Source organism: Bos taurus, chromosome 23 (genome assembly GCF_002263795.3).
Source record: "Bos taurus isolate L1 Dominette 01449 registration number 42190680 breed Hereford chromosome 23, ARS-UCD2.0, whole genome shotgun sequence".
NCBI lineage: Eukaryota > Metazoa > Chordata > Mammalia > Artiodactyla > Bovidae > Bos > Bos taurus.
The window spans coordinates 19,676,453-19,699,278 of record NC_037350.1 but is presented as its reverse complement, the minus strand read 5'-3'; the positions used below and the strand labels follow the sequence as shown (position 1 = coordinate 19,699,278).

Below are 22,826 nucleotides of genomic sequence, written 5' to 3'. Positions count from 1 at the left end.
GTGTTCAAAGGAAAGAGAATGGCAAGTAAAACTCAGGCAGGAAACATGGATTAGCAAGCCAAGTTCGGGGGCTGAGAAACTGAAGAAGAGTTCTTAATCTAGGTCTGAAATTATGTCAGACTCTGGACCTACTGCACAATATGCCTTTCTTGGGAAGTAAACAGTTATCTGAGAGAGATGAAGATGTGAAAGGGTGATGACTGTGAGAGTAACGAGTGCCAGTCAGCATCAGCAGATGCTAACAACTCCTGAGTGATTACTGCTGCAGGACTCTGGTCCAGATCTGGGCCCACGAGGATCTCATTTGGGCCTCTCCAACATCCTGAATCATAGCTACGGAAAATAAAACTAACTTGCCTAAAATCACTGAGGAAAATAGTGGCAAAAGGCGAATTCAGACCCCAGCACCAGGGCCCACTGCCCCACTGTGGTCACTCAGCACTGGGACTGGATTGCCTGGATTAGAATCTGGGTTGGTTTGACTTTAGAGTTCCTTTGGGCTTCCCTGGTGGCTCAGTGGTAAAGAACTCTCCTGCGAATGCAAGAGATGCAGGTTTGATCCCTAGGTGGGGAAGATCCCCTGGAGAAGAAAATGGCAACCCGCTCCAGTATTCTTGCCTGGGGAATCCCATGGACCGAGGAGCCTGGTGGGCTTCAGTCCATGGGGTTGCAAAGAGTCAGACACAATTTAGCAACTAAACAACAAGAGTTCCTTTAACCCATAAACAACCCTATGAAGTAGTACCATGACTTCATGGCCCTCATGTTGCATACACTGCCCAGAGATGTTCAGTAACATGTCCAACGTCACATAGCCAGGAAGTGGTTGTACCAGGATTGAGATCCAATGAAGCAATCCCAGAGTCTACACTTCTTCTCTCTACGTGTAAAAAGACTGATGACTCTAGGAAAGAGAGGAAGAGATCCTGTGTCATGTGAGAGAACTAAGAGGACCAATACTAATTACAGTTAATAATTATCGAGCCCTGACTTTTTGTCCCATTGCCCTAAATGCCTTACTGTGTTTGTTGTTAAATTCTCAAAGCAGCACTCTAACTCCTGTTTTCCATATGTCAGGGGTGAAGACACTGAACACAGAAGGATTAAGTTACTTGCCTACTGTTAGACAGCGGGTATATTGGGGAGCTGAGAGTCAAAGGCAGGACTCTTGAATTCCATTCAATTCAAGAAATGTCAGGGGACTTCCCTGGTGGCCCAGGGGTTAAGAATCTGCCTGCCAATGCAGAGGACATAGGTTCAAAACTGGTCTGGGAAGATTCCACGTGCCTCGGGGCAACTAAGCCGTGAGCCACAACTACTGAGCCCAAGTGCCTGGAGCCCGTGCTCTGCAACAAGAGGAGCTACTGCAATGAGAAGCCTGGGCCCCACAACTAGGGAGGAGCCGCTGCTTGCTGCAACTAGAGAAAGAGACCCAGGGCAGCTCCAAATAAATAAATCTTAAAAATCAAAAAGAAATGTCAGAGGTTACCTTCCAGAGTAAGGTCTTATTTAGCAGCGACAGGAGTTACGGGTGGAAAAGATGCAACCCTTGTCCTCAGTGGAGAGTGGACGATAAGAAGACTGGGTAAGGCACAACAAGGTGTCACGGGGGGTGCAGACATGGGGTAGATTAAGGGGGTCACTGAGGCGCGGCCCTGACTGGTGCAGGTGGGCTCACAGCGGGATCCGAAGGTGGCAGCCCCAGGTGAGGATTTCAGGATGAGCGAGGTGTCAGTAGGAGACGCTGGGGACCAGCACTAAGGCTTAGAAGCAAGGAAACTTGAGTCTGTTGGTCAGGACCACACAGCTGTCCATATTTTGATGCAGGTAAAGCCCTCAGAACAAGGGAAGCCCAGCACCACTGCTGTTGTCATTATTATTATTATCTTTATTGACAGAGCTGGAGGCTGATGCCTTAAGACTTTTTTTCTCACACTGACGAGAGTAAAATCCATCTGGGCAGGAAGACAGTCGTCTTCTTGCAGGTGTCCGAGTTTGCTGGGTGGAAAAATCCTTTTTATTGAATTTACTAGATCTTAGGGAGTCATGGAAGATTTTTAACATTGTGGTGACATGAACACTGAGCTATATTTGAGGGAAACATTTCCATAGGATATGCTGGGTACTGAGATAGGTTTACTGATCTTTCTTTCTAGTCCCTTTGTGTGTGTTAGTTGCTCAGTCGTGTCGGACTCTTTGCGACCCCATGGACTGTAGCCCACCAGGCCCTTTTATATTTGTATTAAAAAGGCCTTGCAATCATGCTGATTGTTATCTGCTAATCTAATTAGAGAGAGTGTCACCTGCCTCCTTGGACTCCTAGTGAGTTCTGAGCAGCTCTCCACACCCCATCCCTCCCCTGGCAGCTTTCCTGTCTGGCTTTCCTTTCTTACTAGAATATTTGAATAACCCAGACCCTTCTTGGCTGTATTTTCCTGAAGGTGCAGCCTCTTTAACTCTCTGCCCTTTCGCCCCAGTCCCCTAGGTCCCATCTGAAAACAGAAGGGGAAAGATGACGTCTTACTTTGGTTACTATAGCAACCTTCACCTGCCTTGCTGCTCCCTTTAGAAGCATCATCCTCCTGTGAAGTTATTTTGCATATAATTACTTGACTCCTCTGGAGGCTTGGGGCTTCCTTTAAGCTTCTTCTTAGAGCCATGATGAGAGGGTGATCATCTGCCTCTGTCCTGGGCTCAGGAATACCTCTTCCACAGCGGTGCAGGCATCAGTCTTGGAACAGAGCTGTCGGTTCCCCTTTCCATCTTTTTGCTTTTAAGAAAAAGGCCGTCAGAAATGGTGAATCTGTGACGTTATACATTTTTAGGATGAGTTTTACTGAAATTAACCCATCATACTTCTAGACTACCACTCAGTTATGAAGACCATGCTTGATTTCTTCACTTGGTCCCAAGTAAAGAGATAGAGAGCCTCTGTCCATCCATCCTGTGCCCCAGAGGCTGACCCAGGTACTTCACATCCCAGCTCCCTTGCTCTCTGGTTCCCAGTTGAGTTTCGCCAAGGCAAGGTGCCAGTAGATCAGAGAAAGAGAGCAAGATGGGAACACTGATGCCCCCCAGCACCCTGTCTGTGGTGGCACTGAGGACTGGCTGTAACCCGCGACCGAAGGTCTGCTGGGTGCCCTCTCCACTTGGCCCTCTGCATCCTGGTTCTGGAAACCGCTCCGCTCTTCTCCCCTCTTACTGCCTAGGGATGGCGCTTTTGCACTGTCTTTCGTGGTTTTCCTAGAGCCTGCCCACGCCTTTGTCAACAGCTCCTTTATCAAACTCTTTTTCAAATTCTCCGACTCCAGCACACCATCTGTTTCCTGCTGGGGCCTTCACTGATATGACGATAGAACCTCTTCTCTTTTGGGTGAGGGCTCCAATAGTGCTTGTTTGTTTCAACAAATCTCTGGTTTATGGTAGGGTATTCTTTATAGAAACAGATTTCCTGGTCTTTAAGAACAACCTTCTCATCCTCGTGTGTGCGCACTGTGTTGCTAGGTGCTCAGTCATGTCTGACTCTTTTGCAACCCCATGGACCCACCAGGTCCTCTGTCCATGGGATTTCCCAGGCAAGAATACTGGAGTGGGTTGCCATTTCCTTCTCCAGAGGATCTTCCCGAGCAAGGGACTGAACTTGCGTCTCCTGTGTCTCCTGCATTGGCAGGCAGTTTTTTTTTTTTTTTTTTTTACCATTAAGCCACCTGGGAAGCTCCCTCACCCTTATACCCTTCATTAAAGGCAATGTTTCCTCTCTCTGACTCTTTTCCCTTGCTGAAAGCCTGTTTGGAACACATTTTCTGGATGATGTCAATAAGGACTGCAGAAATGGAATACAAAATTCCATTAACTGCCTGTCCCATAGGACCCTGGGAAAATGTGAGGGTTTTCCTTCCCTTTTTGTTTTGTCCATTGGAAAAATATACAGGATTTGCAGATGATCTTGGGAGACCATGGACATTAAAACCCTGCAGGTGTAAAGATGTTAGGATGGGTGGGTTTGTAGTCCTGGATTCTGCTGTTGAATCCAGTGCAAAAGGAGATGGTGGCAACAGCTTGCTTTTTAAAAATCTTCATAAAAATGTATAAGAAGCTGCTTCCTTGGGGACTTGAATTAATTGAATTATTGTCCTGTGGGAGCTTCACGTGGAACAGTGGTCCCGGAAGGTGTCCTAAAGGGAGCCAGGAGTGAGGAATGTGGATAATTTCTTTTGAAAAACCACGAGTTGAACACTGCGTGCTCCTCGTTCTTTCAAGACTGATCCCAAATGGGATCAAGAATAGCATGAGGTTCACACTGCTCAGCGGGTGTGAAGATTCTGCGACTGAATTAAATAGGCTCCATTATATTTCAGAAAGAGCTCGAATGGGTTTCTCTGGAGCACAGCCTAAGAATATCCTGTCTCTCCTTTGTAGCCCAGGATGGCTGGGATGGTTTGTTGCTGCTAATATTATACTTCAATCTCTCTATAAGATGGACAAAAATGAGCACAACGCCTAGATTATCCCAAAGAGGCTCTAACTAGGCATCAAAAGGACCTTACCCATAAGACCAGGCAAAATCTGAAAGCTGACGATACATCATAAAATGATTATCCTTTTTCATGTAAGTTGTTTTCTAATAAGCTTATTTTGCCCCAGGTATCATTAAAGATCATTTAATTTTAGAGCTAAAGGGGTTTTGAACACTGTAAAACTTATATGTTGAGATTTCTTTTTTAAATTTTTTAAAAGATTTGTTTGATGTGTTTTATGTTTTGATTTTTTTTTTGGCCATGAGGCATGTGGGAGCTTAGCTCTCCTACCAGGAATTGAACCTTGCATTGGAAGGTGGTCTTAACCCCTGGATCTCCAGGGAAGTCCCTAGGTTGAAGTTTTTATTCTTTACGAAAATTGAATTGGATTTATTTACTCTTATATTTGGGGCTTCCCAGGTGATACTAGTGGTAAAGAATCCGCCTGCCAGTGCAGGAGATGTAAGAGACCTGAGTTTGATCTCTAGGTTAGTAAGATCCCCTGGTGGAGGACATGGCAACCCACTCCAGTATTCTTGCCTGGAAATTCCCATGGACAGAGCCCCTATGGTCCTTGGGTTGCAAAGAGTCAGACACGACTGAAGCGATATACGAACACACACAAACCCTTATATTCAACTAAAAAATATCTATAGGCATTTCTTTCTACTATTTATTAATGCAATATATTGCATTTTAGTTTTGATCACTAATATTCAAGCTGACATGATCATCTTTAACTTCTTCCAAAGTAACACATCTCCCCTAATCCATTTACTTGTTTTTCAGTGAAAACTGAATTTAAAGTCAGAATGAATTATTCATTAATCATTTCCATTTATCCTGTTTCCTGATGTAGCCTTCTCAGCTGGCTATAACATGGAACCAAGGCACACTTTTTCCCATTTGTTGCCCTTGTTGCAAAAAGCTTTACTTTCCTGTTCTTAATTTAAAAAAGCAGATGAGTCAAATCTTTAATATTCTTTTGTCTAAGGCAAAATAAACTTAAGGGTTTCTTTTTGAGTATCTCTTACTCATTTTACTCCCTTGGTAAATAATTATTTCCTATTTTTTTAAAAGTCCTTGCTTTCTAGTTTGAATAAACTGGAAGAAAATTTAGGCAAGTTTGTTGTGAGCATCATATAAAGGTTTCAACCCTGGAGAAAGCATTTGTTGAGGATATATATAAGGTCCCCTTTCTTCAGCACCTTTAAGCCTGGAGATAAACAGAAACTCTTTTCTTGTGTATTTTCTTCCAGTCATGTGTGTGTGCTTAGTCTCTCAGTCGTGTCCAACTCTTTGTGACACTATGGACTGTAGCCTGCCAGGCTCCTCTGTCCATGAGGTTCTCCAGGCAAGAATAGTGGAATGGGTTGCCATTTCCTCCTCTAGGGGATCTTCCCAACTAGGGATCAAACTCAGGTCTCCTGCATTGCAGGTGGATTCTTTACAGTCTGAGCCACCAGGAAAGCCCTCTTCCAATCATGGAAAGATAAAATTGTCAAGGTGATGAGGGACCTTATAAAGAAGTGTCAGCCAGACAACTCCCTGGTCCTTGTGTTAGCTTATGGTGAATGGTGTTGGATTCGTGATCCGAAGAAGAAGGTTTAACTTCAGGACCAGGGACCAAGCTTGATCACTCAAGAGCTTTTGTATAGCAGAGTTTTATTAAAATGACAAGGGACAGAGAAAGCTTCTGACATAGACGTCCTAAGGGGGACGGAGAACCCCCCCCTTGCTAGTGTTAGCAAGCTGTTTTATATATGTTAGAAAGCCATTAATCAGATAAGAGAGACACCTCAAGGCTGACGGAGTTTCACCAGGCCCCTCTTCCACAATGTGCATTTTTAAAAAATTTAATTTATTTCTTTTAATTGGAGGCTAATTACTTTACAATATTGTAGTGTTTTTTGCCATACGTTGACATGAATCCACCATGGATGTACATCTGTTCCCCATCCTGAACCCCCCTCCCACCTCCCTCCCCCATCTCATCCCTCTGGGTCGTCCCAGTGCACCAGCCCTGAGCACCCTGCCTCATGCATCGAACCTGGACTGGCGACCTGTTTCACATATGGTAATATACATGTTTCAATGCTATTCTCTCAAATCATCACACCCTCACCTTCTCCCACAGAGTCCAACAGTCTGTTCTTTACATTTGTGTCTCTTTTGCTATCTTGGCATATAGGGTCATCGTTGCCATCTTTCTAAATTCCATATATATGCATTAATACACTGTATTGGTGTTTTTTTTCTGACTTACTTCACTCTGTATAATAGGCTACAGTTTCATCCACCTCATTAGAACTGATTCAAATGCATTCTTTTTAATATCTGAGTAATATTCCATTGAGTGTATGTACCACAGCTTTCTTATCCATTCGTCTGCCAGTGGACATCTAGGTTGCGTCCATGTCCTAGCTATTGTAAACAGTGCTGCGATGAACATTGGGGTACACGTGTCTCTTTCAATTCTGGACAGTATGCATTTTTGAGATAGGATGGCACGAGGTGTGTCATCCCCCCGGCCATAAAACAATTGATATGAGTACTGGTTTGTTGAGCTATTATTAGCCCAAGGTTTGAGAAAAGAAAAAAGTTAGTCTCAGGTGGAACCATTTCCAAGAAAGGCAAATTCCAAAGCAAATACATAGTTTCATTAACATAGCTTAAGAAAAACATTTCCATAGAGAAACCACCTTTTAATTTTGTATGGAGAAGGAAAAAAAAATCTGACACTAGTTGTTTATTTCCTCCTGCTGCTTAAGGGAGAGATAAAAAATGTCTGACACTAGCAGCCTATTTCCTCCGTTTGGAGACCCCTGGCCTTCCTGCCTGTTACTCTCTCACTTGGATTCTCTCGGTGACATCCCACGAGATAGATGAGGATTCTCTGTGGGGCTTATTCATTGGCTGTTGCTGGGACAAGGTGCTCACTTAGACATGAGGCAAGACATTTCTGTTGTAACCTGGATTGTGCAAAGATCCATGGCTCCTTTTATTAAATTGGATTCTTTCCCTCTGGTTTGACTTCTACTTTCTTAGGTCCATGCACAAAAAAATAATATTTCCTCTTTTAGAGTTTGAAGGTAACTGATATTACTCAAAGATTCTTGCCTGTGTTTTCCTGTGCTGTGTCTCCCCAAGATCCTGTTTCTTAGATGATATGACTTTTAACCCCTTGGTAAGATGGAGTAACTTCCGTTGGAAAAATCTCCAGTTTTTCTGTCCTGAGTGGTACCCAGAATTGAAAGTGTTGGTTTCTCCATGTTGAGAGAACTCAAAATGATATTATCAGAACTTCTCTGGTGGTCTAGTGGTTGGGAGTCCTTCCACCTGCCAGTACAGGGGACACGGGTTTGATGCCTGGTCTGGAAAAATCCTACATGCCGTGGAGCAGCTAAGCCTGGACCACAGTTACTGAGCCTGCATGCTGAGAGCCCACCTTCCACAACAAGAGAAGCCCCCACAATGAGAAGCCTGTGCACCACAGCAAAGAACAGCCCCCACTTGCCACAACTAGAGAAAGCCCACGTGCAGCAACAAAGACCCAGAGCAGCCAAAATGAAGTATACATAAATAAAAAAATTGTAAAAAGCGATATTATCACCCCACCACCCCTTCCAAGATGGTGTTAGCCTTTTTCATAGATCAGACATCACACTATTAATCGGGTGATTTTACTTGACAGTGAAGCCAGTGTGAGCATCTCAGTGGATACTTATTTTTATTTTTCTTGCCCTGGCTCTCTGCTGCATTCAGGTGCTCATTTGTGATTTCCCCTTCCTTCTATATCCAGTTTAAGACTTTCTAGATCAGAACTCCTATGGGCAAAATGCATGGCTCCCCAGTCTCATGAGCTATACCCCATTCCTAGAAAGGTGGGGTGTTTTAGGATTCTGTAATTCAGAAATCTGCCTCTCATGCATATTGATAACACTGTGACAATGATATCCAACAGAATCAGATGTCTCTTTGAGTTCTCTTCCCCGTATGTATTTAATTATACTATATTTAAAAAAATTTTTGGGAATGAAAAATGGGAGTTTTGGAAAGATTAATTCCTTGGGTAGAAACCCAATAATGTCTAGACCATCTAAGTTTATTGGAGAGAGAGACTGTATTCACTTATTTATGCCACAAATATTCATTCAGTTGCTACTTCTTTGATGCTGAACAAGTATCTTAAGTGTCCAGTGGATCATCTACATAGTAGGAACCATACTGTCTTCATTTTAGGACTCAATGTCTGATAAGTTCTATCATGTTATGGGAGGATCTTGGATGAAATCATTTTCACATTATAGCAAAGTAATGACATCATTGAAAACTTGTCTCTCTCCAGGTTTCCTCTTCCAATAAAATGAGTGAAATTCAATCACTTATATTCTCATTGCTACTTACTTGGTGATATTTCAATAAACAGTTCTTTTTGCTATTGATGATGTTTGGGGGATGGGCAGGGTTTTTTTTTTTTAATTTTTAATCACTTGCTTTTGCCTTATAAATATCTTTCCTTTCTAATGGCTCTCCAACCACACTCGTAGCAAGTATTCAGGGACAACCCTACTTGTTTCTCATTTTAGTGACGTGAGCTTAACGTCATGGACCGTCACTGAAGTCTGAAGCTTGTATACACCCTTAATAGTGGTAGGCGGCCACCTCTGTAGTGCCAGTTCCTCTGCTGCTGATGAGCCTATGTATAGTAATAAATAATTTTAATCCACATGTTATTTTGGAGGTTTCAAAAGACATCCACTTGCTTCCTCTCATTTGCTGTTCACAGTGGATAAGGCCATGGTTTTTCTCCATTTTGCTAACATGGAAACTACAGCCCCCAAAGCATACAGCTTACAGTGGGACCAGAACACAAGCAGACCCCTGAGGCTCTTTACAGTATTTCATGAAGATGTCTCTTCTCTGCATCTAAAGAAGTTTTGAGGTTCTCCGGGGGGCGACTTTATATTTTAAAAGTGAATAGTGGTTTTTCTTTTCCACAGGCATGTAGTGATGGAAGCACATCCTTTCTAAATGTCAAACAACAGAAGAATGGTTAAGTAAATTATGACAGATCTACACACTGGGATCCTATGTGGCTATTAAAATTAATGTTTGCAGAGAATATGTACTGATACAGGGGACTGCTCCTGGCCGTGTCGGTGTGGGGTACTAAACAGCAAGCTCTCGATTTTTTTTCAAAATTATACATAACAAAAACTGTGGATCTAAATATATCAAAATATTAGCAGAGTTTCTGGATAGTAGGATTATGGTTTACTTTTATTTTCTTTTTATATACATCTCTGATTTTTTCAGTTTTTTCTTCAACGAACACATGTAATCAAAAAACATACATGTTATCTTAATTATACTCCACAGATTTTTAATTTTAGCTAGAGGAATTCTTTGAGTGGTTCTTGTTATATCTCATTTAAAAAATTACATTGGAAATGAATGGGTTAATTTTTATTAGTAGTATATACATTTGAAATGAATAATGAATTATTAGTATATATGTATGTGTGTGTATTTTTAACAATTTTAATTGGAGAACGATTGCTTAACGATGTTGTGTTGGTTTCTGCTGTACAACATGGGTCATCCATAAGTATACCTGTAAGTGTACCCCCCCATCCCACCCAGTGTATAGATTTTAAGTTGGTCGTTGTAATGCATTTGCTGATCTATTATTTCCTGACAGTGAGTCCTTTTCCCATAATTCATTAATTCAATCAAACATCATTTTGAGGGCTTTCTAGATGTACTAGCCTGAAGATACCTTGGATGAAGGCTGTTCAGGCTCTGCTCTCAATAAGTACCAGTCTGGTTGGAGAGACAGTAATCACAGTGTAGAATGAGCCGTAAAGGGCTATGCTGGTACTTAGGGACTGCAAAGGAAGGATGCTAAATTCCTGGGTGCTGGAGGAGGTCAGGGAGCCCTCCCGGAAGAGGTGCCTTTTGAGCTGAAAGCAGCTGTTCTCTTTTGGATGACCAATCTCAGATTAGAAATAATGACAACATAAGTAAATCTTCTTAAGCTGTGTAGGCAATTGTGGCTGGAGTTCTTTTTAATCACCAGCATCCCCCTTTCTTTCTGTTTATGCGAGTTTGCTAAAGGTTAGTAGCAATACCAAAGCATAATAGTTTTCCTTTGCAGTGATCACAATGATGTGCTTTTATAGTATTTCCTAGTATTATACATATCCTTTTATGAGTGACCTAAATAATGACTTGATCGCTTGTGTTCATTCCTATTTCATTCCTCAGCCTCTTCCTACTTGGCTGAGGAAGGCAGAGAGAGGTTTTTGTTCCTGTTTTATAAGGATAAATGGAGTCATAGAATGATCAATTGACTTCTCCAAATTATAAGGTGGGTAGGTAATGGAACTGAAAAGAGAAACCAGAGTTTCTTTGTTCAGAGCTCTGACTTTAAAAATATTTCCCCTTGTAAGTAGGATAGGTTGTTTGCCAAAAATGCATTCACCTTTTAAATCTTTACTGAAAGTAATGAGCTTAAAATAAAGTCTCATGAAGGTAATCGTATTGTTACAGCTTAGAACAGAAGTTAAGGCTATTTGAGTAGATTAAAATGAGTCCTGAGTGAGGCTTAATATTTGGCCTATTTAATTAATTTGTTCAGCAATGGATTTTAATTTTCTTTGAAAAAAAGAATAATTGAAACATTCTCAGACCCTTTTGAGAACATTATGGGATCTGTTGTGATTAATTTTAAAAATGTTAACTAAGAAGGACAGACTGAAAAATGGGATCAGGATGGACAATATCTATATTTCGTGATACTGGATGATTATAACTTTATTATCAGAAGGTTTTCTTTTGATCCATTGATGTGAATACAGTGGACCCTTGGACAACACGGGTTTGAACTGTACAGGTCCACTTATCTGTCCACTTATTTTTTTTTATTAAATACATACTATAGGATCTGGGGTGGTTCAGTCTACAGATGTGAAAGTCTGTACAAGGAGGACTGACTGTAAAGTTATGCTTGAATTTTCTACTGTGTGGTTGGTTGGTGCCGCACCCCCTCCCCCGCCCTTGTTCAAGGGTAAGCTGTAAAACTGTCTGAACGTTCTTAGTAATTATTTTTACTGTTAAAATAATTGTTGTTCAGTTGCTCAGTCTTGTTAGTACTCTAATAATAAATGAAAGTTAATATGCATATTACACTGTAATATATTACAGATATTCAGAAAATATATGAAGCAACAGTATAAGTGAATATGAAGGGAAATAAACACTTTGAAGTATTTTATCGATTTTTTCTTCTAATTAAAAATATTCATGTATTTTGGATTCATTATGGAATAAAATGAAAAGCTTAAACCATGTACCATATTTTTATTGAAAATAAGTATTTGATTTAAATACAGAAAATGTTGCATTAACTGGGGTTTTGAGAAATTTAGAATACAGGAATAGTTCTATTACATTTTATACAGAATGACAGTTTTATTTTCCACAATTGTGATCTGATTTTTGAATTATTATTTCAAATTCTTTAATTTTTGGCTCCTGTTCTTAACCAACTCTAAGATTTTATCTGTAGTGCATCTTTTATATTGCCATCAAGCACTGTTTATCAGGATGCCATTTGGACTTTTTTTCTAGGAAAAATGAAAACAGAAAACAACCTCATCACAATACTACAGAGTTCAAAAAAGATATAAGTGCGTGCTCAGTTATGTCTGACTCTGCGATCCCATGGGCTGTAGCCCACCAGGCTCCCCTGTCCATTGAATTTCCCAGGCAAGAATAGTGGAGTGAGTTGCTTTTTCCTCCTCCAGGGTGTCTTCCTAACTCAGGGATTGAACCTGAGTCTCCTCCACTGACGGGCAGATTCTTTACAACTGCGCCACGAAATACAGAAACCCATATTTGTCTGGGGATCTAGAATTTGTGTCTTAACTAAACTGGGTGAGGATGGAGTGACATTTTGCAGTACTGCCTTCCTGTATTTCACCCTGAGGTTCTGCATTGCTGAGACTGGGGAAAATGGAGGATGATCCTGCAGCCACATCGTAACTGCCAGGCAGTCATACCTGGTACCCATGGGCAAGTTATTTCACCTTTAATTAGTGATGTGTGAACAGAATAATATGATAGGCATGAAAATAGATCCAAAATAAAAGTGTAGATAACTGTCGTTGAAGTATGCAGGAAGGCTGTTAAAACCTATTGGATTATGTATCAAAAATTGGGAAAACTCTCCCAACTGGCTGCAGTTGGGTAAAATTTTGAGTGTAAGGGGTGACGAGATAATAGAATGATGATGGAGCACACGTAGATGAGATTAAAACTGGAGAGCTTCATATTTGGGTTGCCGAGGGAGAACAATCTGTATACCATGAATCAGTTAGGATAGTACTGATTTTTTTTTTTAATTTGTGTGTTTATTTTACTTTAGCTTTACTGGGTCTTCATTGCTGTGCAAGGGCTTTCTTAGTTGTGGTGAGAAGGGCCTGCTCTCTCACTGTGGTGGCTTCTCTTGTTGCGGAGCTCAGGCGCTAGAGTGCATGGGCTCAGTAGTTACAGCGCGTGGGTTTAGTTGCCCCTTGGCATGTGGAATCTTCCTGGACCAGGGATCAAACCCAAGTCCCCTGTATTGGCAGGTGGATTCTCAATCACTGGACCTCCAGGGAAGCCCAGTACTGATTTTTTAAGATCTGGTGTTCACAGATTTCTTAACATGATTATCCTAGGCAGAAGAGGGTATCTGTGAGTGTGTGTGTGTCTGTGTGTGTCTCCTCATTGTCAATAAATTAGAGTTATCCTGATCGGGATTCAGGTGGTCATGAAATAGATTGTATTTCCTTAAATGTAGACTTGTACTAATTTTGATCTGCTTCATTTCTGTGGTATTGAGAGTGAATTCTAGTGCCAAACTCCCTGAGTTTGAAGCCTAGTCATGCCATTTCCTCATGGACCCTGTCAAAGTTACTTAATTGTTCCTCAGTTTTCCACTCTGTAAAATGGGGATATATGGGTACCAACCTCACAGACTGTGGTGGAGAGTCAGTAGGTAAGTTAAGGCATGTAAATCATTTAGAATGATTCCTGGAATTCAAGAAATGATAAGCATTAGTAGTTATGGTTGTGGTATTGTATTCATCATGTAACTTATCAAAGCACTTTATGATTTGCATTTTTAAATGGGAACTTAGGTAATTTTCCTAGGTCCCCAGTCCAGTAAACACTGGACATCTGGGCTAGTATCTCTAGCATCAAATTCCAATCCTGCTCAAGTGGGGCTTTTTCCCATAGCAGGGACTGGATTCTCGCCCACAAACAAATTTGTCTGGAAAGTTGTAACTTAGAGATCAAGGGGAATTTGCCCCCATACTCCAGCTATAAGGGATCAAATCCTACTCTAACTCACGTCTGTTTCTGTATCCTCAGGAATGAGGGGAGATTCTTACTTCATTGGGATGAGGAGCCTGGGGCAGCAGGGCCACATCCCGGAAGATGGAGGACTCTTCTTGCTCTGCTGCATAGACAGAGACTGGGCTGTGACTCAGTGTTTCACGGAGGAGGCCTTTCAAGCCATCACGGACTTCACCGACCTCCCCAACTCACTCTTTGCATGCAACGTCCACCAGTCAGTGTTTGAAGGGGAAGAAAGCAAGGTAAGAAGACCTTCTGCTCCTGAAATTGAAGGAGATGCAACATCAGCCCTCAGCACTTCTGTTGCTTCTTTGTGGTTGAGGTTTGGAAGTTTTTGAAAATGTTTACTTGGGGCGCCTCTCGGCATGCATAGCAAGAGCAGAAAAGCCTGTTCCATTATCAGTTGACATGGAAGGTATGCATGACAAGATTATATGAGAGATTCCATTGAATCAGATCTCATTGCCTGCAACTCTGAGGTCTGTCCAATAGCAAAAGAAAAATGGCTTTAGAAATAGTGATTGCAGGAGATACACCCTTGGTTTAGGAAGCAGATGTTGTAAAAAAAGTTTTATTTTCCCATATTATTCTTCCCCAAACTTAATTTGCCTTTCCCCAAACAGCACAAGCCCTCTTTCACCCCAACTCTCCCTGCAGTTTGATGACTGACCTAAACATGGCTTCTAAAATTGGGCCCCAGGTCTTGCAGCATTTATTAGAAAGGTAAATTGGTTGGCCATCTGAGTCTTGCTTTGCTTGCTGATACCACAGTAGGTAGAATTGTTTTGGGTGTGTTGTAAGAATTTTCTTGAAAATGTTTAACCCCTTGATTTGAAATAATTAGGGAATGAGGTTGTCTATGAACAAGCATTTTCTAGAAAATGAGGCTTCTTTTTTAAGAGCAAACTTGATTCAGTGGAGGTATTCTTGGGAGTCAGGGTAAATATTCCTTTCAGAAGTCTTTGTAAAGTTCACTTCAGTTTTCTCTGACCTTTTAAGAGAGTCTGAATGGATCAAACCTTACCTTGTGAATGTGGTTTTCTAGTTGTAAATATCCACTTTTAGGCTATGTTGTAAATCATGGCCAATATTTTGAGGGGGAGGAAAGGGTCTTTTTTTTCTGAACTAAAGTATGGTTCTGCGTGAGATTAAGGGTAGGATTTATGATTGCTGTTTCATAAACTTGAGCTGTTTTTGCCAAATGCTGAAGTCCAATCTCTGTTGCCTGAACACGGTTACTGGAAGTTTTTGTTCTGGATTTTATTGGTTTTGTAAGCAATCCTGATAGCTCAGAGAATTAGGAATTATTTCAAGCCATATAAAGATAGTTTTATAATGATATTATTTTATAGTTGAGTAGTTGAAATGATGAGCTAAAAACACCCTGAAGTCCAAGGAATTATATGTGGTTAGAACATCCAGAGCTATGATCACCAGACTATTTGAAGTAAGAAAATGGCATATATCCTCTTTGAAAGAAACTACAAATTTTGCTCTTGGCTTATAACCAGGTTATAACACAGATCATAGTTTATTCAGAGCAGGTCATCGCCCCCTGAAATCTACCTGACATTAACTATGAAACAAAGGTCTGTATTTTCTTGTTCCATCATCTATTTAAGTATCAACAATCAGAAGGATCTTCCTTAGAGGTTTAATGAGGGTTTTGACTCTTTCCTGATAAAATACTTCTCGATCGGTTGAAACAAAAAGATTTAGGAAAGAGCCAATCTCATTCAAGTGTTCAAGAATGGCCAATCAGCCGAACCAGAATTGGTTACATACAAAGATGGAGACTTGGGGAGAGTTCACGGGAATCTGCCCACATCTATTTTGATATTCTGATCTGTGATTGAATAATGGATTACTAAATATTCTCATTTAATTTGTATATGAAGTTGGTACACCACAGTTTAACAAATAGGATTGGGCTTTAAAATGACCTTGCTAAAATATTGAGGTGAAATCAATATGATATAGTTCCATGGAATAAGTTTCAAATGACCTAGCTCAATATAGCTAAGGAGATGAATTTTCTAATTGGCCAATGTCTACTTAATTAAACTTATTAAATGAGACAGGAAGTCTTCTACTTTGGTGCAATTTTTATAGCCCCTATTCATGGAGAGTCTCTGGGACGTCAAATAATCTGATCCAGATTCAGTTTTTATGTAATTATATGATCAGAGTTTAGGGTGACAAAGGAAGATAATCAGATACTAAATAAATGGATAATAGAGGCATGATCACTGCGACTGCAGGAAAATAAAATGTTTGAGGAGCCTCACGCCTCCCAATTGAACTGCCACATGTTTTCCTTCTCATTCTAGACTTTTCTGTTCTTCTCTTTACCTCCACTTTTTCACCCACTATCTTGATAAAACTCTCTTGTCCTGTACATCATTCTTTCAGAATATCCTTCCCACCATGTTCAAAGTTCATGAATCTGAGCCAGGAATTCTAATGATGGTAATCTTTTCCAAAGGGTGGACACTGGGGGCTCTATTAGTGGAGATAATTTTAGGTAGAGGGAAAAAAATCAAGAAAGCTTTCTAGCACTTGTATCTGCCTGTGGGTAAGGCTGGCCATGGGGATTATCTAAATTATTTGGCTTTGGGAAAATGCCTTCAGGAGCCTGCAATTATCAGAGAGCTAAGACATCAGAAATGATGCTTGGTTTTCATCTCAAGAGATCCAAGTGGGTAGGTATTAACTTGTTTTGGTGAAGTTCTTTCTTTTTTGGCAAGCCTACTTTTTTAAAAGGACATTTTTTTTAATGTGGACCATTTTTTAGAAGTCTTTTTTGAATTTGCTACAATATCGCTTCTGTTTTGTGTTTTGGTTTCTGGCCAAGAGGCATGTGGGGGTCTTAGCTTCCGGACCAGGGATCGAACCTACATCCTCTGCACTGAAAGGCGAAATCTTAACCACTGGACCACCAGGGAAGTCCCAGCATATCTACTTTTGATTCATTGTTTCTTGATTCATATCAAGAAAACAAGTTTAGCTTGTTTGCTGCAATTATTATAAAGCATACATTTTAATTTCCTTAGCTTGGTGGGAATTAAGGCTCTTGCTTTCTGACTATTATGATTAAGTCTTGGCAGTAATTTCTATTTTCCCATTTGTCAGAGACACTTTTCCTAAGCCTTTTTCCTTTTTGGGATAGTTTGGAAAGTACTGACTTGTCCTGCTCTTAATATAGGTAACACCGTAGGAGATGATCTTCTGGTTATGTTGTTTCTGTTTATCAGCGTGATACATATTCTGATATGCTCATTTATGCCAACCTATTTAAATCCTAAATTCTGACATCTACAGAACATTTTTCTTTTCAAACAACTTCATGAGGCCATGATGTTGACTCCAATTTTCTGTTAGGCAGAATTCTGTGAGATTGTATTTTGATTTGCTGCTTCTGCGAGAAGCGAGCAGTATCATACCTCAGTGTGTTTCGTTGTGGTCCAGATGGTTGGGATTTGTTTATATAACACAAAGGAGAACCAGAGCTGGAGGAAATTGGCATCTGAAACCAATAAATGCAGATTGCTGTTTGCATGCTACAGCTTGCAGCATAAATATTTTTGTATCAAACACATTTAGAACTGGGATCGTCACAGCAGGCAATACCTAAGTTATCAGGAGTCGTTAACCTTTGGCATTTTCCCCTGGCTTGCCTTTCTGGATCCAACTGGGCTGCACTAGTCATCTTAAGGCAGATGAGGCTGGAGGGGCACCCTGCAGGCTGCTCTGTGTCTGTGCTCAAGATAGATAAGGCTCTGCTCCATGGGACATTGGCACTCGTTGGTAGCTAAAGGGGAACAGTGCACCAACCACCATAAAATTCTTAGCCAGATTCAGTTTATTAAGGAGAAGCCTGAAAGGTGAGTTGTTACTGGCCTCCAAAAATTTTGAATTCATTTAGTTCAGTAACAACAATAATAATAGTAAGAGTAGGAAACCTTACATAGCATGAAGCAAGGGGCTCAGAAGAATACCGAGCCCCTAGCTTTCTAGGCATTAAGCCTGTTAATCACCATGACCACCCTACAAGGGTGGTGTCTTTCTGCCTTTCCACCTCCTAGGCACGTGGTGGGGTTGTGTTCCGTGTACCACTCTAGCTAGTTCTACCCAGTGCATAGGCAGAACTGATCTGTGCCACTTCCGCGTGAGGCCTTTAATCACCAGTGTTTGAAGAATGTTCTTTTCACTCCGCTCAGGTAGTTGGCATTGTGCCAGGCGTGCCTTTTCAGGCAGTCTGGTTTGTGGACTGAGGACAAGGATGACCCAGGGCAGGGTCCTGGGTGCCCTGTGATAGACATACAGAGTGACAGCATCAACAAGAAAAACCTCTGTTGCTTGAAGCCACTGAGATTTGGGGGTTTGTTGTTAGCATATAGCTGAGTCCACCTAGGTTGATACTGCGAATATGATTATCCTCATTTTTCAGATGAGGGCCCTGAAGCCCAGAGAGGTTGCCCGTGATTTCACAGCTGGAGTGGCAGAGCAAGAATTCAAACCTACAGAGTCTGTGCTGTTAAACATTATGTGACACTGCTTCTTCATACACAAATATTTCTTGAAAACAGGTACGATGCTTGGCTTTGGGGACGCAGTGGTGCACAAGACTGCATAGACCTATTGAACTTCAAGTCTACCAAAGAAGACAATTCAAATAAGAAAACAAGCATAACCAATCTAGTGATGCTAAAGTCAAAAGAGCATTTCATACGTATTTTCAACTGTACTCACTGTATGCACACGCACACAAGATTTTCTTGTTTTCGTTTTGTTTTGCTTCTTAAATAAACGGGCATTTCTGCCAACCACTTAAAGACGATATCCTACCATAAAGGGCATAAGATCAGAGGCCTGGTGCTATAGCTGTTAGGCTTCTTGCTTCTCATAAATGGAGCATCTCGGTGCCTTGAGGGTGGCTGGAGTGATTCTAGGTTCAAAGATGTATATCTTTCATTCAACATCACCACTAATAGAATACACCAGCTCCTTCTAGAGCTCAACTGAGGATGCAGTGACCTAGTCAACCCTGGCAGTGCTGTGAGGTTACCCTCAAGGACTTTGGAAGGTGAATCTGTTCATTTGCAATTTTTATTTGATTCCCCGCATAAGACTTGCCTTTAGTCTGTAAGGAGATGTAAGTGTTCCCATTGTACTTTACAGCTACAGGCTCACGATCTCTTTATCTGCTGTACCCAAATTTGAAAAGCTCTGGAAATTGAGACTTCATAACCCATTTTAAGACGAAATCTCACTTGACCTAAATCATTCAGAATCTAACCAGGATTGATGAGAAGCTTCTTCTAGTATGAATATTCATCCATCTCTTTGCAAAAATATTCCTGTCTTTAACCAACAGGGACTGCCCCACACTTGATGGATCATTACGTAATATGAGGCATGCATGCCACATTGTGTTCTAAATCCCTTAATTCTGAATTTCAAACATAGCGGGTCCTAAGAATTTCAGAGAGTGAGTTGTGGACCTGTAAAGTATATAAAAATGCACCCACAGCCCATGTTCACCAAGAAGAATGAATGTATCACTGAAATCTGGACTGTCATAAACAAAGACAATTAAATATTTTTCCCCATAATGAGATGCTTGTGTTGATTAGAGATAAAGGGCATACTGAAGACAGAATGGGCTTATTCAGTTTGCACGCCTGTGCGCTAAGTCGCTTCAGTCGTGTCTGACTCTTTGTGACCTTATAGACTATAGCCCGCCAGGCTCCTCTGTCCATTGGGTTCTCCAGGCAAGAATACTGGAGTGCGTTGCCATGCCTTCCTTCAGGGGATCTTCCCCACCCAGGGATTGAACTTATGTCTCTTATGTCTCCTGCGGGCAGGTTCTTTATCACAAGTGCCGCCTGGGAAGCCCTTGTTTAGTTTAATAATAGTAATAATGATAATAGTAATGGCAGCAGCAAACCTTACACAGCTTGGAGCAAGGTGCTGGATACTCTTCAGAGTGTTTTTTAGACAGTAAGCCCTTTAATTTCCATGACAACCCCGTGGCATGGATGCTGCATGGGTGACCTTACTGAGTCAAACTCCGACAGTCTCTGAATCTCCTTCTTTGAGTGTCTGCAGTTGAAAGCTCTGACTTTGACCTGTGGTCACTACTCATCCTGCCCTCATCCTTTTGCCTGGTCCCTGACTCATGATCTGTTCTCGGTCCAGAGAAAAGACTCCTGGTCCATCAGGGAGATAGACATTGTTCCACGCTCATGGCTTTCTTAACTCAGAGGAGCTTCTGTTCTGTATTTATGCTGCTCCCACATATTTTGCTTCTCTTCATTTGGATTTTTCCTCTCTATACTGTGAAGTTCTAGAAGGCAGTCAAAATTTGTATTCTTCCTCATTGCATTTCCATCACCTTGCTAGATTTCAGGCATCATAGGTGCTCAGTCAGTATTGAGTTGGATCTCCACTTCAGTGGTGACTAAATGAAGGTACAGAGGGATGAATTAGCCAGGATGGGCTCATTAATTAGAGAAACAGCCAAGAGTTGAGTGAGGCCTCTGAACATTTAAGTCTAGTTCATTATCCACCATGCATTGGGAAACATCAGTTCTAGAAATAAAGTTGGCCATTCATCAGCAGAACGTTTAAGTCAAAACATGTAAGACAAAGAGATCTCAAGTGATTTCATAGCAAGATGCAAATTAAATGTCAGTGCATTGAGTCCATATCACTCTTACAGTCAAGATATGACACATATGAATAAACCTGTTATGTCAGTTTATGGTATTTTAAGTTTTTAGAGGCAACTGACCTATTTAGTGGGCTTCCTAGGTGGCACTAGCCGTAAAGAACCCACCTGCCAATGCAGGAGACACAGGAGACGTGAGTTTGATCCCTGAGTGGGGAATATGCCCCGGAGGAGGGCTTCTTGGAGAATTCTCCAGTATTGCCTGGAGAATCCCATGGACAGAGGAGCCTGGCAGGCTACAGTCCCTAGGTCACAAAGAGTTGGACATGACTGAAATGACTTAGCATGCATGCAGCATGACCTATTTAGTAAGCCAAGAAAGTAAAAAAATCTTAAACATGTTTATTTCCATAATGACTCCTAGAAAAGAAAAGGGAGAAATAAGAGAAAAGGCAGCAAGGGAAAAAGAAATCCAGTGCTTTAGAAGACCTTGGGAAACTTGTTATAGGGATAGTTTAAAGCTGATTGAAAAAAAAAAAAAACAAAAAAACGCTCCTGCTAAGGATATGTAGCAAAGGATGAACAACAGGATAATTTACTATAGTTTGTGTTGCTGAATATAGCTTGAAAGAAATTAAGTGAACTGTTGTGACCTAAGGGTGGGAAAGGGATAACCAAGCATTAATTTTAAATATTAAAGTAGAAAACTGTTATATTCGATACCAGATATTCAAGGAATCCTTAGGAGTCTCACCGTTTCTCTTGTGTCATCCTTGGTGACTTTGACAGATTTGCTTGTTGTTTTCAAGAATGTTTAAATTGTAAAAAGGCAGTGCCTATCATTGTACTCAATACATTGGTTCTGTTTTTTCTCTGGAGGAGGACTGGGGACCATAATTAGTCACTGCTAATCACTTGGGGACACCTGCCAGATGAGAGCCCAGCATGGGCCAGATTTGAAAGCTGTTGCAGGACACTCCCTGGAACCGTAACCTTTCTTGAAGTGACTAAAATATTCCAGAGGCATATTTAGTGGCTTGCTTCCCCACAGCACTGAGTGACCCCCCTGGGGCTTAGGCGCCTAACAAGCCACTCAAAATGCCCCACTTAACAACCTGGAAATAATTGAGGCAGTGAGAAGAATTAGGCCCGATGCACAGAGAGCCGGGAGTATTTGGTTTCTGTGCCAAACACGGGGTGAGCGTGTGTTCCTGCTGCCACCCGGGGAAAAACGGCTGCCGTGTTCTGATGAGACTGGGATCCTATTAAACAGGGACTTGGTGCTTTCTCCCCCTTTTGGAAAAATGAAGGTACTTGGAACTCAGTGCGTGTGGTTTTCATCAGAGCTACTGACAGCCTGTTGAGTGACTCTGAGACTTGTTCAATGGGCGGATGCCGTCTCAAGGCACACCGCCTGTGGCCAGGCAGGCGAACTTGTGAAAATGCTCTGTTGATGGGGTCGAAAAAGACCTGAGCAGTTGTGGGTGGCTGGGCAGGTGGAGGGCAGGCTGAATTCCATCCTCCTTCGCTGTCTTCCTGGACCCGAAGCCCTTGAGAAATGCACAAACAGCTCACCCGTCACAGTGGTGCGTACGTGCCAAGTCACTTCAGTCATGTCTGACTCTTTGCGACCCCATGGACTGTAGCCCGCCAGGCTGTTCTGTCCATGGGATTCTCCAGGCAAGAATACTGGAGTGGGTTGCCATGCCCTCCCCCAGGGGATCTTCCCTACCCTGAGATTGAACCCACGTCTCTAACGTCTCCTGCATTGGCAGGTGGGTTCTTTACCATTAGGGCCACCTGGGAAGCCCCCATCACGATGGTCCCAGTCTAATAAGATCATCGTCAATTATTTACAATTTAAGAGAATTTATAGGGGTTTCCCTGGCAGTCCAGTGGTTAAGAATCTGCGCTTCCACTGCAGGGGACACGGGTTTGATCCCTGGTTGGGAAGCTAAGATCCTGCGCGCCAGACTGCCCAAAACTCAAAAGGTTCTACAGATTCGAGAGTAACAGTTGCATTCTCTTGCCTCAGAACATTCCTTTTTTAAGAGGTGGTTTTGGAGACGGAGCCCAGGGAAAGGAGGGGGAAGAATAAGATTTATAATTATTTTTCCTTGCACTCACCAGCAAAAGTTGGCCTGGGTTTCACCTGGCCTTTCTTGGCTTTTTTGACTCTGGTCCCAGCTTGGTGGTCATGAAATTCTCAGCCAACTTAGAGATAACCA

The 22,826-nt window shown here is 41.7% G+C and overlaps 1 protein-coding gene across 1 annotated transcript in view; it reads left to right on the top strand.

Moving 5' to 3' along the window:
- Positions 1-22,826, top strand: part of RCAN2 (regulator of calcineurin 2) — a 279,465-nt gene that overhangs the window by 33,068 nt on the left and 223,571 nt on the right. Inside the window, 1 exon segment of the mRNA NM_001314032.1 lies at positions 13,941-14,167. Coding sequence (NP_001300961.1) covers positions 13,943-14,167 — 225 coding nt within the window. The 5' untranslated portion in view covers positions 13,941-13,942.